The sequence below is a fragment of the Setaria italica genome, chromosome III (genome assembly GCF_000263155.2).
Source record: "Setaria italica strain Yugu1 chromosome III, Setaria_italica_v2.0, whole genome shotgun sequence".
NCBI lineage: Eukaryota > Viridiplantae > Streptophyta > Magnoliopsida > Poales > Poaceae > Setaria > Setaria italica.
This window is the reverse complement of record NC_028452.1, coordinates 17,704,617-17,718,284: the sequence shown is the minus strand read 5'-3', so window position 1 is coordinate 17,718,284 and position 13,668 is coordinate 17,704,617. Positions and strand designations below refer to the sequence as shown.

The window sequence follows — 13,668 nt, the reverse complement described above, 5'->3', positions numbered from 1 at the left end:
AGACCTACTCGCATGAGTTGTGAGTTATTTATTTGCCACTCGTCAGTAACATGACGGTTCATTTCTATTTTTTTTCTCTTTCCGCTTGACTGCCTCCGTTTCCTCCCTCTTGTTGCTGACCATGGCCTGCGTGCTACCCACGCTGTTGTCACCCGCCAAAGCTGCACCGCCCTCGATTGCCAGCGCCGTGCTACCCGACGCTGCCCGCACCACCCTAGCCGGCCGCAGCCACGCCACCCTCGCCCGTCCGACCACGCCGCCCCCACCCACATCGGCCACGCCCACGCCCATGCTCGCCGGACCTCGCCACCCCCTGTGGCGGCGCGACCCTGCTCGCCGAACCACGTAGCCCCCGCCCGCCGGCGCCGCGCTGGCCGTGCCACCCCCGCCCGTCGACCTCGTCGCCCCTGCCCGTGTCGGTCGCGCGGCCCCTGCTCGCTGGACCTCGCTGCCCTCGCCTACTGGAGCAGTGGGGGCTCCTGTCGGCCGGGGCTGCGCCGTCGTTGCCATGACGCATGCGCCGTCCCTCCCCCAGGATGCGCCGCTACTACCAGCTTGGACCACACCGCCATCCCCTGCCCCCTACGGCGACGCCGCCCCTGCGCGCCTTGGTCGCGCGCCGTGGCCTGCCACCAAGGCTCCCAGCCGCACCGCTCGCTTCCGGTGGCCTCCCTGCCCCATAGTAGATTTTGCCAATTCCACTCGATTTCCCACATCCTAGCACAATTTCTCCCTATCCCGACTCGATTTTGCCATACCCCGCTTGATTTTGCCATACCTCGCTTGATTTTGCCTGCTCCCGTTCGATTCCCCTCATCGGAGATGGTCGAGTCGGTGCTCCGACCTCAGGAGCTCGACGTGCGCACATCAAGAGCGGGAGAGCGAGGAGGGGTCGGCCTACTGGAGGTGAGGCGATCTGTGGAGGGGCGACGGACGGACGGATGGACGGCCAGTCACCACTAGGCGGCATCACGAAGACGAAGGGATGGCGGCGGCTTTCTGTTGCGATTGACACTGACGGGTGGATCCGACAACAAAGGGTATAATGGACAATTCGCAAAAAACATCATATTCTAGAGTTGGAGCATCTCATTAGCTAAACAGGGGGATCAACTTTACATTTTTTTAGATTTGATGGAGTAGAGTTGGAGGAAGGTGAAGTTGGTGGAATGGAACTGTCTTTTTTTTTTAAATGAAGTGTTACCAAATACTCCGATATATTTGATTTGGGTATGAACAAGGTACCTTCCAGTGGCAGGCCATAATAACAGAAACACGAGCAGAACAGTCGCTGCGGCGGGCGGGGCGTGGAGGCCGAAGGCGGAAGCCTTTTCCCGTTCGTGAAGCACGGGATCGATCCTCTCTGTTCATGCCGGGCCGTCCCGATTTCTCGTCCCGGCAAACCGCAGAACGTTCTGGAGCCTTTCGGAGACGTCTGGTCTCTAGCTCAAGTGCTCAACCGAATCGAACGGGCTAGACGCCTAGACAGACCGCGGTGCTTCGGTGGTGGGGTTCGACGTCTGACGGAGAAGTAGCCCACTTGGACGTGACCGTAGCTTTGTTCTTCTTGCGCGCTTTCTGGGGGTTTCTGGTCGACGACTCGGGCGTGTCTATTAAAGTCGACAGCTCCAGCAGTTCAGCTCTGCAGATCGTGCTTAATTAGCTTCCTGCTGAGTGTAGAGTACTTGCTTCAACAGACGATAAGGGAACTCTCGGCCAGTGATCTGGGCTGCGAAACGAAGCTTACTCTTTGAGCTAGGGGATGTCGCCGCTGGCGCCGTCGTCGTCGCCGGAGCCGGAGCCGCCGTTCCAGCCGAGGGAGAAGATCTTGGAGAAGCAGAGGTACTTCCAGAGCGTCCACAAGCCGACGTACCTCAAGGGCCGCTACGACGTGATCACCTCCGTCGCCATCCCGCTCGCCCTCGCCGTCTCCAGCATGTACCTCGTCGTAAGTTGCATTCTCTGTTGCGTTGTACTCGACTCATTGCCATCCCGTACATGGACCTGGGCTCATCCAACTGGTGTCTTGTTCTTTGATGCAGGGACGCGGGATTTACAACATGTCCCACGGCATCGGGAAGAAGGAGTGAGCTCTCGTCAATGGCGGTCGGCGTCGCCCTTCGTCTCTGGCTTGCTGGCTGGGATCTGGTGTTGCTTGTGAATTGTTTTCTCCTGTACATATGGTGTGGTAATCGAGTATGATTTGAACAATGCTCAGCATGTCAGCCACTGGAGCCCGTGTGTCTGCGACAAAGGAGCCCGCATTATCGATCGGATTGTTAAGAATCTAAAGCTGTCGGGCGAATAATCAAAGCTTAAGACGTTGTTAACGGGTGCACCAGTCACGCATGTTATGCCCGTCTCTCGCGTAACACAACCGCAACAAAACACATGACACTGACAAGATTCTATCCGAAGTGTCCCACTGCAATCGATCAGTCAGATGCTCTGCACCTGCCGGACATAATTCAGTTTGTTGATTGATTGCGACGAACTCGCGATCCCCAAATCCTACGAGATTCATGTACCTATAACGGAGATTTTGCACAGATCAGTGAATTAGACTATTTATTATTAATCCATCATGCTGTAGCGGAAGAAAACAACAATGGCCGTGGCGGGGGCATGCAATCATGTTCCCCACGAATCCATCAGTAGTTCAGGACCCCCGCCGGAGGTCGACGACGACGACGCTGACGTTGTCCGAGCTCCGGCGCGCGATCGCGAGCTTCGCGAGCAGCAGGGCCGCTTCGGAGCACGCCCGGTCGGACTCGGCCCTGTCCACCTTCACCGCCGCGGGGCCGTCGCCTTCCCGCCCCGCCGCAGCGGCGGGCGGGAGCACGCCGTTCGGCCGCGCGCCCGGCGAGGACGGCGGGCCGTTGCTCCGGAAGCACGCCCTGACGACCTCGCACGCCATCTCGTTGCTGACGACGTCCCACAGCCCGTCGCTCGCCAGGATCAGGCACTCGTCGCCGTCCGTGCGCTCAGTCACCGTCACCTCCGGCTCCGCCGTCACGAACGGCTTCAGGTAGCCGTCTCCTGCGCGCGCAAACAGTCCCAGACTGAGCACGCGCGGCCCAAAATGACAGAAACACATTCTTTGGCTATCGAATGGATCATGGATGGAATGATGGATGAATATTCGGAGTTTTGAACTAAACCGCACGACACTCACCAATGGCTCGAGACATGGCGAGGACGCCGAGCACCCTGGCGCCGTCCCAGAAGATGACACGGCCACCCGCCGCCTGGATGCGCTCTAGCTCGTCGGGCCGGTCAGGCTGAAGAGCAAAACGAGCAAGGTAAGAACACGAAACGAAACCGCAGGCAGCAAATCTGTGTGAGACGACTAGTGGGCGCGTGAGCATGCAAAGCTTACTTTGTGGTCGACGGATAGTGGGACGGGGACGCCGCCGCGACAGAGGACCGCGCGGGAGTCGCCGGCGCTGGCGACGACGACGCTGGTGGGGCCGACGACCGCGACGACGGCGGTTGAGCCCGCGTGGTCGCACCGCGCCGGTTTCTGCAGCTCGCAGCGGCAGGGGAGGTCGTCGTTATTGCCGCTGCGGCTCGCGGCCCAGCTCGCAGCCTCGTCGTCCATCCGCGCGAACCCCCTTTCCATCACCTCTTTCCACGCCGGCTCCGCCGCCGCCGCCGCGGTGGCACCACCCTCCTTGCCGGAGGCCGCCTTGCTGTACTCGTCGGCGACCAGCTCGTGCATCCTGTCCTGGCACATCCTGGCCACCTGGCGGCACAAGAACACACCACCAGCTCAGAAGGTCAGCACAGCTCGACACGCATTCGACGGAGCACTCGTTGCTTATGTTATGTACACGAGGTTGTGCGCGCATACATGGCAGCAGCCGTGGCCGTCAAAGACGCCAAAGAAATGATGCTTGCCGGAGGAGGAAGAGGAGGCGCCGCCGCCGCCGCCGCCGTGAAGGAAGTCCGGCCTGATGGACACGGCGTCCTCCATCTCGCGCCGGAGGCCGCAGACGGAGGTGACGCCGTACCTCGGCCACCACCTCGACCCGAACCCCGGCACCCGAGGCCTCTGACACGATCGCCCGGGCGCCGCGCCCGACACCCTCCGCCGCTTCCCGCCACGCCCGCCACTGCCACTGCCACTGCCATCCTCGTCCGCGGCCGGCGTGGGCCGGTATGCCCCGGGCACGCCCAGCTCCACCCTGGGCCGGCGCCTAGCGAGCGCCGTGACGGCCGACGCCGACGCCGGCGTCGCCTTGGCCTCCTCGCAGCAAATCTCGGCCATGGCGCGCGAAGACAGGGGGAGGCGATCGGCTGCCGTCCGGCCGTCCCCCGCGTACGCACGGCGTCGGCACGACACGAACGAACGCGAGGAGACCGAGGCGCGACGCAATGCCACCGCCCAACGACGCGCGCGCTAGATTTTTGGCCGCTGCGCCTCCACTCTCCTCAATCCACCCGCGTGGCCGTGTCGCCGTCGCCCTCGGGGAGCCGGGGCAAAGCAAGCCAACCGTGCGGCGATTATTAGACGCGTGAAGCCTCCGAGCGCGGGAGCGCCAGGGCAATAAGAAAGCGTGCGTGCTCGGTGCTGCCCCTCTCCCTCCCACGCGACGCGGGAAGGTCGGAGGGGGCGCCATCAGGCAGGCCGGTGCTGGCGCCCGTGGCGGCCTTACACGTGGAGGAGGAGAGGGGGACAGGGCGCCGGCTGTTGGCGGGGGGAACCACATGTCAGCTGGATTGCTGACGCCGCTGTCAGCGGAGATCAACAGGGCGGCGTGGGGATGGGGCGCGGTGATTGGTGGGGCCGGGGAGCTACGCGTGGCGCCGTCTCGTTGATGGGTGGTGCGCGCCGGCGACAGCGGCTCGACAGCGAATTTAAGTTGCGGTCTCGCGGGGCCCTACCTCGTGGGGTGCCCGATGTGGCTCCTAAAAAATATCGTGGGTGCCTCACTGTCTTGTGGGGCCGGACTGTCGGGGGAAGGGATCGAACACGTGTGCGCCCTTTGGGCTTTGGCTAACTCCCCGCCGTGAGTATCGTCGTCACTCTCGTAAACGGCAAACCCCGCCGCCGTGCCGGCGTGCCCGGTCGGCTCCGAGCCTCCGACTCGCACTTGTAGGATCAAGGCGACCGGCGGCGCCGGGTGCGGGGATGAGCCAGAGCTACGAACGAGCCTACTGCTATCAGTCCGGCCCACACCTTGAGCATATCCGCGACCCAATAGGCCCACGTAGAGTTGGATCGCGACCCGCATGGCCCAATTAGAGCCCGTTTGTCACAGTTTGGCTCATAAAAAAACAGTTCAAGCTCCGGCTCATCTTGGAAAAAGTAGCTTTTTCAGCTCTGTCTTCTCATCTCTTTAGAATATACTCTCCCCGTTCCAAATTTAGGTCATTTTAGCTTTTTAGTTCATAGATATTATTATACATCTTTTTAGAATATACTCTCTCCGTTCTAAATTATAGATCGTTTTAGTTTTTTTTAGGTTCATAGATATTATTATGCATATAGGCATACACTATGTCTAAGTGCATAGTACCTAGAAAATTCAAAACGACCTCCAATTTAAAACGAAGGAAGTATAGAAGATGTCAATTGTCCATTGTACCCTCATACATATATGTTGCTCGCAAATATGAGTTTTATGTGTGGCATCCATTGATAATGTGATTTGTGTGAAATAAAGATGATAATAATATTATAAAATATAGTTAAACTAATAAATAGGTGCTTGTTTTAGAATGGATAGAACAACTGAAATGTCCATAATATCCTTATTATTTTGTTATTTATTTCAATTTATTTGTCTTCCTTATATTTCTCTCGGCCATTTTCCCTTTTCTTTTTCTTCAATTATTCTTTTCCTCTTCTCTTCCTATCTCTTCTTCCTTATCCGTTCAGCCCGGCCCGGCGCCGCCGCCAGCCCCGCCTCGCTCCACCCGAACGCCGCCCGCTCCGACCCTAGCCGGCCCGTCCTGCATCGCCGTCCACCCTGACCATCGTCGGCCTTGCCTCACTGGTCGCCATCACCGTCGTGGGGCCCCTCCTCCCGCGCCTCCATGGCCGGCACCCTCACCTCTCCTGCACTCGCCGGCGCCCCTTTCCTTTCCTTATCCAGTCTCCACGCTGGCGGCCCTGCCTCCTCGGCGGTCGGCACTGTCGCCCTTCACCCTACCTCCATAGCCGCCGCCCCCACTTCCCCCCGCTCTCCAGCGTCCCCTGCCTCCACCACACCCCCGCCACCCCACCCAGCGCGTTGCCGTCCCTCCGACCCCGCACCTCCACCCGTAGTCGTCCTTCCTTCCCAGTGTGCCACCGCCGTCCGCCGGCGTCTCTTCCCCGTCGCCGGAGCAACGTGCGCCGAGCGGATAAGCCCAGTGACAAAATGCTTGCAATTTCGACGAAAGCTTGAGGGCACGTGCGTCTTACTGTTTTGGGATGGGGGAAGCCGGGGGAAGCCATTTTTTTTTGGCTTCGTGCGCGCAGTACAAAATAGAGCCTGTCTTTTGGGGTTTTTTAATCTTGCCGTTTTGGATGGAAGCCTGCACGAATAGCTTACGCAGAAGCTGGTTCATAAGCCCTGTCAAAGGGGCGCTTAGTAGTTGAACTTGAACCAGAAGCCTAGATACAGCTCCAGGCTCCACCTTCACGAAGCGTAGATTTTTTTTTTTTTATTTTTTATTTTAGCATTTTGCAAAAATATATATCCAAATAAAAAAATTGCAAATTTATATGTATACCGTTTGAAATAGCCGGTTTCAAACCGGCGAAAGGTGCAGTAGCAACTTTACTCGGAATTTCTCTTTTATGGACAACATATTAAAAAAAATCATAACTAATTCATATGAACTCGGATGGAGATAAACTTTACTTGAAAATTGTAGTTTTCGATGAGATATGCAACTTTGTAGTTCAAACTTTTTTCATTTAGAATCATCTTGGTACTCAAATAATTGATACAATGTTTAGATCTAAAATCATTCTGTAGTTCAAACTGTAGAAGATAGTCGCATCGGAGCAGCTGCAGCTGGAGGCGCCGCCGGTCGCCGGAGCAAAGACAAGCGAGCAATTGCCGAATTGGAGCCTTGGGAGGGCACAAGTGACAAGACAGGCGTCGTGTTACCAGCACCTACCGTCTACCGTGCTTCCATTCAGGAAATATACTTCGAAAAGTAGCTTTTAAAATTCCCAAAAATATTACATACAAGTAGATAGAGCACGCAATAATCAGACGAGGACCAACGGTCTTTTGCCTTCATTTCACAGGAATGTGTGCATGTGAATTTCTTGATCAAAATGAATCTAAGCATACGACCAGCGAGGCGACCCACGGGGAGCGACAACTCATGATATTACATCAGAGCCTTAGAAGTGGGTTTCACTGATTATTTCAGGGTATATTTCACTAGATTGTTGATGGGGAGCTACAGCACCCGGCCGATTCGGGTGTCAACAACGACAGTCGGCTTTGAAGGTTCTGATGAAAACTCTAGTGCCTGAGCTAGCGTTAACCTACGGTTCCTCCAAGCATCTTCCGCCCACTCCTTCATACGTTCACCTTCCGCCTTCCGATTGGACTGAATTAGCAACAGCTCTGCATACTCGCCTGCAAGTTAGAAGAGCAAATTCAGAACGATCCCAAACTCTTAAAAGTAGGAGTCTCACAGTAAGAAACACAATATAAGCAGTAATATTCATGTAGACCAATGCGTTGCTTTTAGGACTGCTCCAATGCTCAGATTTGTCAGGACTCGGCAGATCCAAGGCTTATCGTTTGATGGGAGGGATAAGGCCTCTACATCAAATATTGGATATCACATAATTAAAAGGATTAGGAATCATTCTTCTCCATAGTTGGAGGGTTTAAAATGAAATCCTATTCTACTAGGATAACAAGGTAGGGCAGATTCAGGTCATCCAAACCAGATGTTGAAAATGTAGTTCTGGATACACTATGAAACTAACTAATTATACACATTCATCAACTGATTATGATACCAGATAATGAATGATATACCATGCATGCAGTCGCAAAAAAAAAGTAACTTGCTTTTTAAGAGTTGGATGGCAAACTAAAATACTAAATTAATCGTTGCAACATATTGCAAATAATATGGCAGCATCATTGTTCTACTAAGTAACTTGCTAGTAAAGAGTTGCATGTACTAATTCTAATATAAAAGCATTCAGGTAGAAGATGCCAAAAAGGTAAATAGTCCAAAGATATAACCTCTAGCAAGGGAGATGATATCTCTCCAATCCATATGTTTGCTGGTTTCTGCAACATATAAACAATATCAATATATCACTATTCACTAAACTGATGGAAAGGAACCACGGATAGATAGAATATCATTGTTTAACCCTCAGAATTAATAGCAGGGGCTTTCAATACTTCTAAGGCCTTCCTGTACAGCCCCTGCAATCATAAAATAGAAAAAAAAGATCGTTGAGTTCAAGTATAAAGTTCTTGCACAACTCTATAGACCAGGCAGAAGAGAAAGATGGACATCATGATTTCTTATGGAGAAACAAAACTATTCAGAAAGTGAACAATTTACTGACCTCCTGAACCATAATTGAACTAGAACCTTCAGACATTGCTAAGAGTTTGTACATTCTAGCTACACAGGTCAACACGATGCCGACCTTTGGGTGGTTTGAACCTGCATGGATTAAAAGTTGTAGATTATTGACTTGGATGCCACTATTTTCTAGTATTCACTTGACAAACTTAATATGACATACCAAATTGTTCTTGAGCCTTTTGTAGTGCCCTTGTGAGATAATCCTCTGCCTCACCAAACTTCCTGGATTAAGAGGAAAAGGCAAGCCTCCATAAAAGGGTAGATATTAAGAAACAGTTAGTCAAAAGAACAACAGTAGAGATGATCTGAAAGTTTATATATCGAATTTCGGGGTGAATCTAAAAATTTAACCAAAGCACAACCGTAAAGACTACTCTAATTTTTACCCAGAGTGAGATAAAAGCTGGCCATATGAGCAAGTGGCCCCAAGAGAAACCTCCTCAGGAACCATGTTTCCAGCTGCTAAAAGGTTTCCAGACATATCTTCCATGCGAGCTGCCTCAAGAACACTCTCATACACTTGTGTTGCCATTGGAAAATCCCCAACACAATGCAAATATTCACCGTATGAAAAGGCAGCACTTTCTGAGGAAAGAACATCAATAGGCATGTATCCACTTATTGAAGAAAAAAATGTGAATAATCTGTTTCAAAGATGGTTATACCTGTTTGGTGTTTGCCTCCAGCGAAGTCTTTGCACCCATCAGTGAACAGCTGGGCTGCTGATAAAGAGCAAATTTAGATGAAATTCTATTATCACTCTTTATTCCCTATTAAGCTAGCAATAACATTTTGGGACATCAAAACACCTGATTCTGTTTCTCCATTCAGAAGTGCAATAAGTCCTTTGATAGCATTAACCCGAAATTTAAGATGATCCTGATCAGACCACTGGCTGTCATCTTTGATCGACAGATCAACTGAATCATTAGGGGACACTGAATTGGAGATCTCCTGTATTTAAAATAACATAAATTTCACTTAAGGCCGGCGAAGACTAAATGAGCATCTAGGACCAAACCTGGCCTGCCTCCATGTGTAGTCCCATTAGTGCTTCCCACGCTGCAACTGCAAAATCAATTAACAGACACAATCAGAAATGCTGTTCAAGATCATTGACTAAATTAATAATTCCAACTCTCTGTCTCAACCTAAAACTTATTTTCACTTCTATTTTTAGTCAACTTCCTCAGACAAGAAATAAAACCATCCAATGATGTCTTCTTTTTTTTTACACAAGAAAGCCAAAAGGACCATCAGACACCAAATAAGAACACTTCTGAGAATCTATACCTTTTGTTTTATTTCTACCAAAAATAGAAGACGTGTGGGACTTAAGACCTCTTTGTTTCAGATGTTTAAACAATAAATAAGTGATCCAAAGTATATAGTTTAGTACTCCCTAATAGGCTAATTACAGAACTGATCTTATAGAAACGAGCTAGAAAATCACCTCTGAAGGCTGCAGAAGGAGCAACTTGTTGGGTTGCTTTGAGCTTTTCCATTGCATCTTGGCGTCTTCCACTGTACACAGACACATGTAATTTTCCTCAAATGACTCAATCTCCTCAATGGGGGAAGAGGGTTAGAGTAAATTAAGGATACAGTTAGAGCTGCTATATTGTCAGCAACTCAACTTAATTATACCACATGCACTGGGGCAGATCTAACTGGAAAGGTAAATCAAGGATCCAGTTCGGATTGCTATATAGTAGTCAGTAACTCAACCTCATTATGCCACATGAAAATTGAACAGTAATTATCACCATAGATATTGTTCATGTTATGTAGTCCTCTTGTTAAAGCCAAACATCTATAAAGCATATGAATTTCTTCACTCATGTATCATCTGCCAGTAGGCAGCTACTTTGCAAACCAGAACACAAGTCCACTCTAAATCCTCCTGTTCGTTTCACAACGTGTGCTGTACCTGAAACCCTACCTAAATGCCACAGGTATGCAAAACTCTAGACAACAAACAGAGATAAGCCTGTAATTAGCAGTGCAGACAAGAAGCCCAATTAAACCAAACTAACGGGCGAGTCCACCACATTGCAGGTCAGGGGAACTTGTAAGAAATTTGTTCAGATTAAAGCTCTACTAACTGCCGAATCCACCACATTGCAGGGTCAAGGGGAACTTGTAAGTTCAAAATTAAAGCTTCGGGTTGCAGAAATGAGTGGCGCAGCGCGTCATACACTCATACCTCTGGTAGAGTAGCGTGGACATGGCGAGCATGAGCAGCCCCACGGCCTCAGCGCTTCCCTCGCCGCCGCCCTGCAGGTTAGAGGCCCCCTGCTCCAGTATCCGCATCGCCTCCTCTGGCACACCAGCAGCAACAGTTCAGCGCAAACAAGCGAATCCTCAAAATCCTAATGCGAACCAGCACGAAGGGGAGCGGGGAGAGCGGGAACCTGGCGAGCTCCGGTGAACGGCGCCACCAAGGGCGTAACGTACCATCTCCGCCGCCACCCTTTCGGGCTGCGTATCACCGGCGGCAGCGGTGGCGGCGAACCGGTGGGGGCCACGCAGCTTCGGGGCAACAAGCGCCCTCGCGAGGGCCGATCGGATCGAGCTCATCCCCATGGCTGCGCCTGCGCGTGTGGAGGGCTGGAGGCGCTAAGCGGCGGAGACTCTGGAAGGGTAGAAGCGGTGAGCCCGTGTGTTCGGTTTGGAAGAAGCAGTTAAACCCTGCAAAAGCCGGCATCGATTACGGGCATCGGCGATGACACGCGCCTATCCGCCGAGTCCCGCGAATGCTACACAGCTGCTGATTTTTGTTTTGAAAAACTAATAATGATTTTTAAGATCTTTACATAATATAATAAGCTGAAAAATAGCCTTAAGAAAAATAGATATGAAAAAAATAGTCACTGAAAAATAGCCTTGCGAGATATTTTCTGAACTAATACGTCGCAAGGTTATTTTTATTTTTTCAAGTAAAACAAGTCTTTACATAAAGAAAGTAGTGGATCTGTAAACCAAAGTTAGAATTACATATCCAAAAAGTTTTTTTCATAATCCGCGCTATGTGCTTCAGTGATAGATGTAGCGAGACGCCAGTGATGATTTCATCAATCTTGAGGATCTGCCGTTTCAGTCTTTCGGATGTTCTCATAGGAGTAGACGAGGGGAGGTGATGGGAGGAGGAACGAGATCGTGCGGCCCACAATGATCGCACGAATCTCAAACATTGGAAGGTTAGAGGGCTTCCTTCCTTCCAGAAGATGGATAGGATTTCCCGTTTGAGAGAGCACGTGGCCCACAAAACCCACACAAAACTTTTGTTCATGCTATTCGCGTATCAGGAACAATGTTTAAAATAGCAGGCTATAGCGGAGCTATAGCGGCGCTATAGCGATTTTTGGTAATTGCCGCTACAATATCGTTGTACTAAATAGCGAGCTATAGTAGCTGAGAAGAGCTCTCCGCTAAATGTCATAGTCCGCTTTACAACATTGATAAGGAAGAATGACCCATTAACGAGTCTCCTACCAGGAAAACGAATGGCGTATGAGATGAAGGGGCCCGTGGGCTTTTTGTTGTGAATGTGGCCCAACAGCTTAATGTTGCCAAGCAGCAGGGTGTTTGGATTCTCTTTTATAAAGAACAAAACATGCTCACCTAATATCGATTTTGGCTCAGGCTTGTTAAGGAAATGAGATGGAAGAAGACGTGCAAGAAATAGTATATTTAGGACCGGATCATAACTGAAATAGCTTGGCGCAGGCTTGTTAAGGAAATGAGATGGAAGTTCAGCTTGGCTTGGCTCGTTAACAGACTGACAGAGGAGAGTGGCGTGGCGGCAGTCACGAAGCGCGTCAAGCAAACCCCGAATAGCACAAGCAACAGTGAGTAACAAGAAGACAAGCGAGCCAACGATATGTAAGCCTTTCTTCCGGCACTAGTTGTGTTCGATTTTTGCTCCGCAAGCTGGTCAAAACACAAGGATTATCAGCTTCATAACTTCACAATAGAGACTGATCCTTCTTCATATTACCTCGTCAACGAAGAAGCAATCCTTTCACCTCGAATGGCTTACATATACTGATTAGCTTGACAGAAGTAGTATTAAGATCATGCTCGTACCTGTTAGTTCTGAGTCCAACCTGAATTAACTCGACCCCTAGCAGCCCCTTGTTGATTTGACAATTGTATTGTAGTTAATATCTGCTTTTAAAAAACAATTACCGAACACGTGCGAATTTCTGCTTTTAGAAAACAATTGCCGAAATCATGCGAATTAGTTTCTTTAAAAATATCACTGTACTTGTCTGCTTGATTCATCAGACGCTCACTGCCTCCGGTGACTTTGGAAGATCATGTATATACTCCCTCCACTTTTAAACGCACGCATATCAAAATTAAAACTTTACCGACCAATAATCTAATTATCAATTTTTTATTTTTATAATGTAAATTTTATATGGTTAGATTCGTAATCAAATATACTTTACAATGATCATAAATTTATAACCAGTATAAGATAAATGAATGGTCAAAGTGTACTTTGGAAGACTATATCGAGTTATATCGTACCTTGTAAAAAAACTGAGAGAGTAAGAGTTTATTTGGAGAAGCAAATGATTTAGGAGTGCCTTCATCTCTGTCCATCAGACACCAAGCGTTACGTGGCACTCAGCCTCCATCGGAACGTCGTAACCGAAAGCAACCGGCAGTAACTAATCGGGGATCAATTTATGATCTCCAACCGAGAAACTTCCTGGTGTAATGACCCAAGTGGCCAAGTCACCGCTACAGTTTTGATGCGGTTTCTCATTCTTACTATCTCAATTATCGGAACATTATTACCGACAGTGGCAGACGGGGCTGCGTCCCGAGCTAAGCTGCATGGACCTCCTTTTCTGTAATTAAGATTATAATTTTTTTAAGTTAAACACCATATATGTTGGACTACATGGACTCGTCCTGAGCTGCAGCCTGAGCCCTAGATCCTTCCCTTGTTACCGAGGTGGGAACTAGGAACTGTGGAAGGCAGCAGCTCCGTCCCCGTTCCCGCGGTCCACGTCGCGGCCGATGTGGACAGCCGCGTCATCTCCAGCGGTTGCGTCCAGGACTCCGCGGAAACTGCGACAG

General features: G+C 50.4%; 3 protein-coding genes and 1 long non-coding RNA gene across 6 annotated transcripts; 1 reads left to right on the top strand and 3 right to left on the bottom strand.

Moving 5' to 3' along the window:
- Positions 1–1,071: 1,071 nt before the first annotated feature.
- Positions 1,072–1,887, bottom strand: LOC111256619. Its single transcript, XR_002676689.1, has 2 exons — positions 1,748–1,887; positions 1,072–1,642 (listed from the first exon to the last, which is right to left on the bottom strand). It is a non-coding gene; the product is annotated as an uncharacterized LOC111256619 (long non-coding RNA).
- LOC101758889 lies at positions 1,654–2,316 on the top strand. Its single transcript, XM_004961814.2, has 2 exons — positions 1,654–1,948; positions 2,043–2,316. The coding sequence occupies exons 1-2, from the start codon at positions 1,763–1,765 to the stop codon at positions 2,088–2,090; spliced, it is 234 nt and encodes a 77-aa protein (XP_004961871.1). The 5' UTR covers positions 1,654–1,762; the 3' UTR covers positions 2,091–2,316.
- A 233-nt stretch (positions 2,317–2,549) lies between these two features.
- Positions 2,550–4,580, bottom strand: LOC101759288 (probable protein phosphatase 2C 49). The gene is made up of 4 exons (XM_004961815.3): positions 3,854–4,580; positions 3,380–3,745; positions 3,176–3,281; positions 2,550–3,039 (listed from the first exon to the last, which is right to left on the bottom strand). Exons 1-4 carry the CDS (start codon positions 4,268–4,270, stop codon positions 2,660–2,662), a joined length of 1,269 nt encoding a protein of 422 aa, XP_004961872.1. The 5' UTR covers positions 4,271–4,580; the 3' UTR covers positions 2,550–2,659.
- Positions 4,581–7,315: 2,735 nt separating this feature from the next.
- Positions 7,316–11,255, bottom strand: LOC101758226. Of its 3 annotated transcripts, none has more exons than XM_004961813.2 (12): positions 10,986–11,255; positions 10,778–10,892; positions 10,025–10,095; positions 9,593–9,639; positions 9,381–9,525; positions 9,237–9,290; positions 8,958–9,156; positions 8,732–8,793; positions 8,549–8,649; positions 8,348–8,402; positions 8,214–8,261; positions 7,316–7,589 (listed from the first exon to the last, which is right to left on the bottom strand). In XM_004961813.2, the coding sequence occupies exons 1-12, from the start codon at positions 11,155–11,157 to the stop codon at positions 7,408–7,410; spliced, it is 1,251 nt and encodes a 416-aa protein (XP_004961870.1). In that variant the 5' UTR covers positions 11,158–11,255; the 3' UTR covers positions 7,316–7,407. The 3 variants fall into 3 exon arrangements, with proteins under 3 accessions (XP_004961870.1, XP_004961869.1, XP_022680580.1); XM_004961812.2 differs by having other exon boundaries at positions 9,237–9,293; positions 10,986–11,254; XM_022824845.1 differs by lacking the exon at positions 7,316–7,589 and adding an exon at positions 7,610–7,778 and having other exon boundaries at positions 9,237–9,293; positions 10,986–11,157.
- Positions 11,256–13,668: the final 2,413 nt, after the last annotated feature.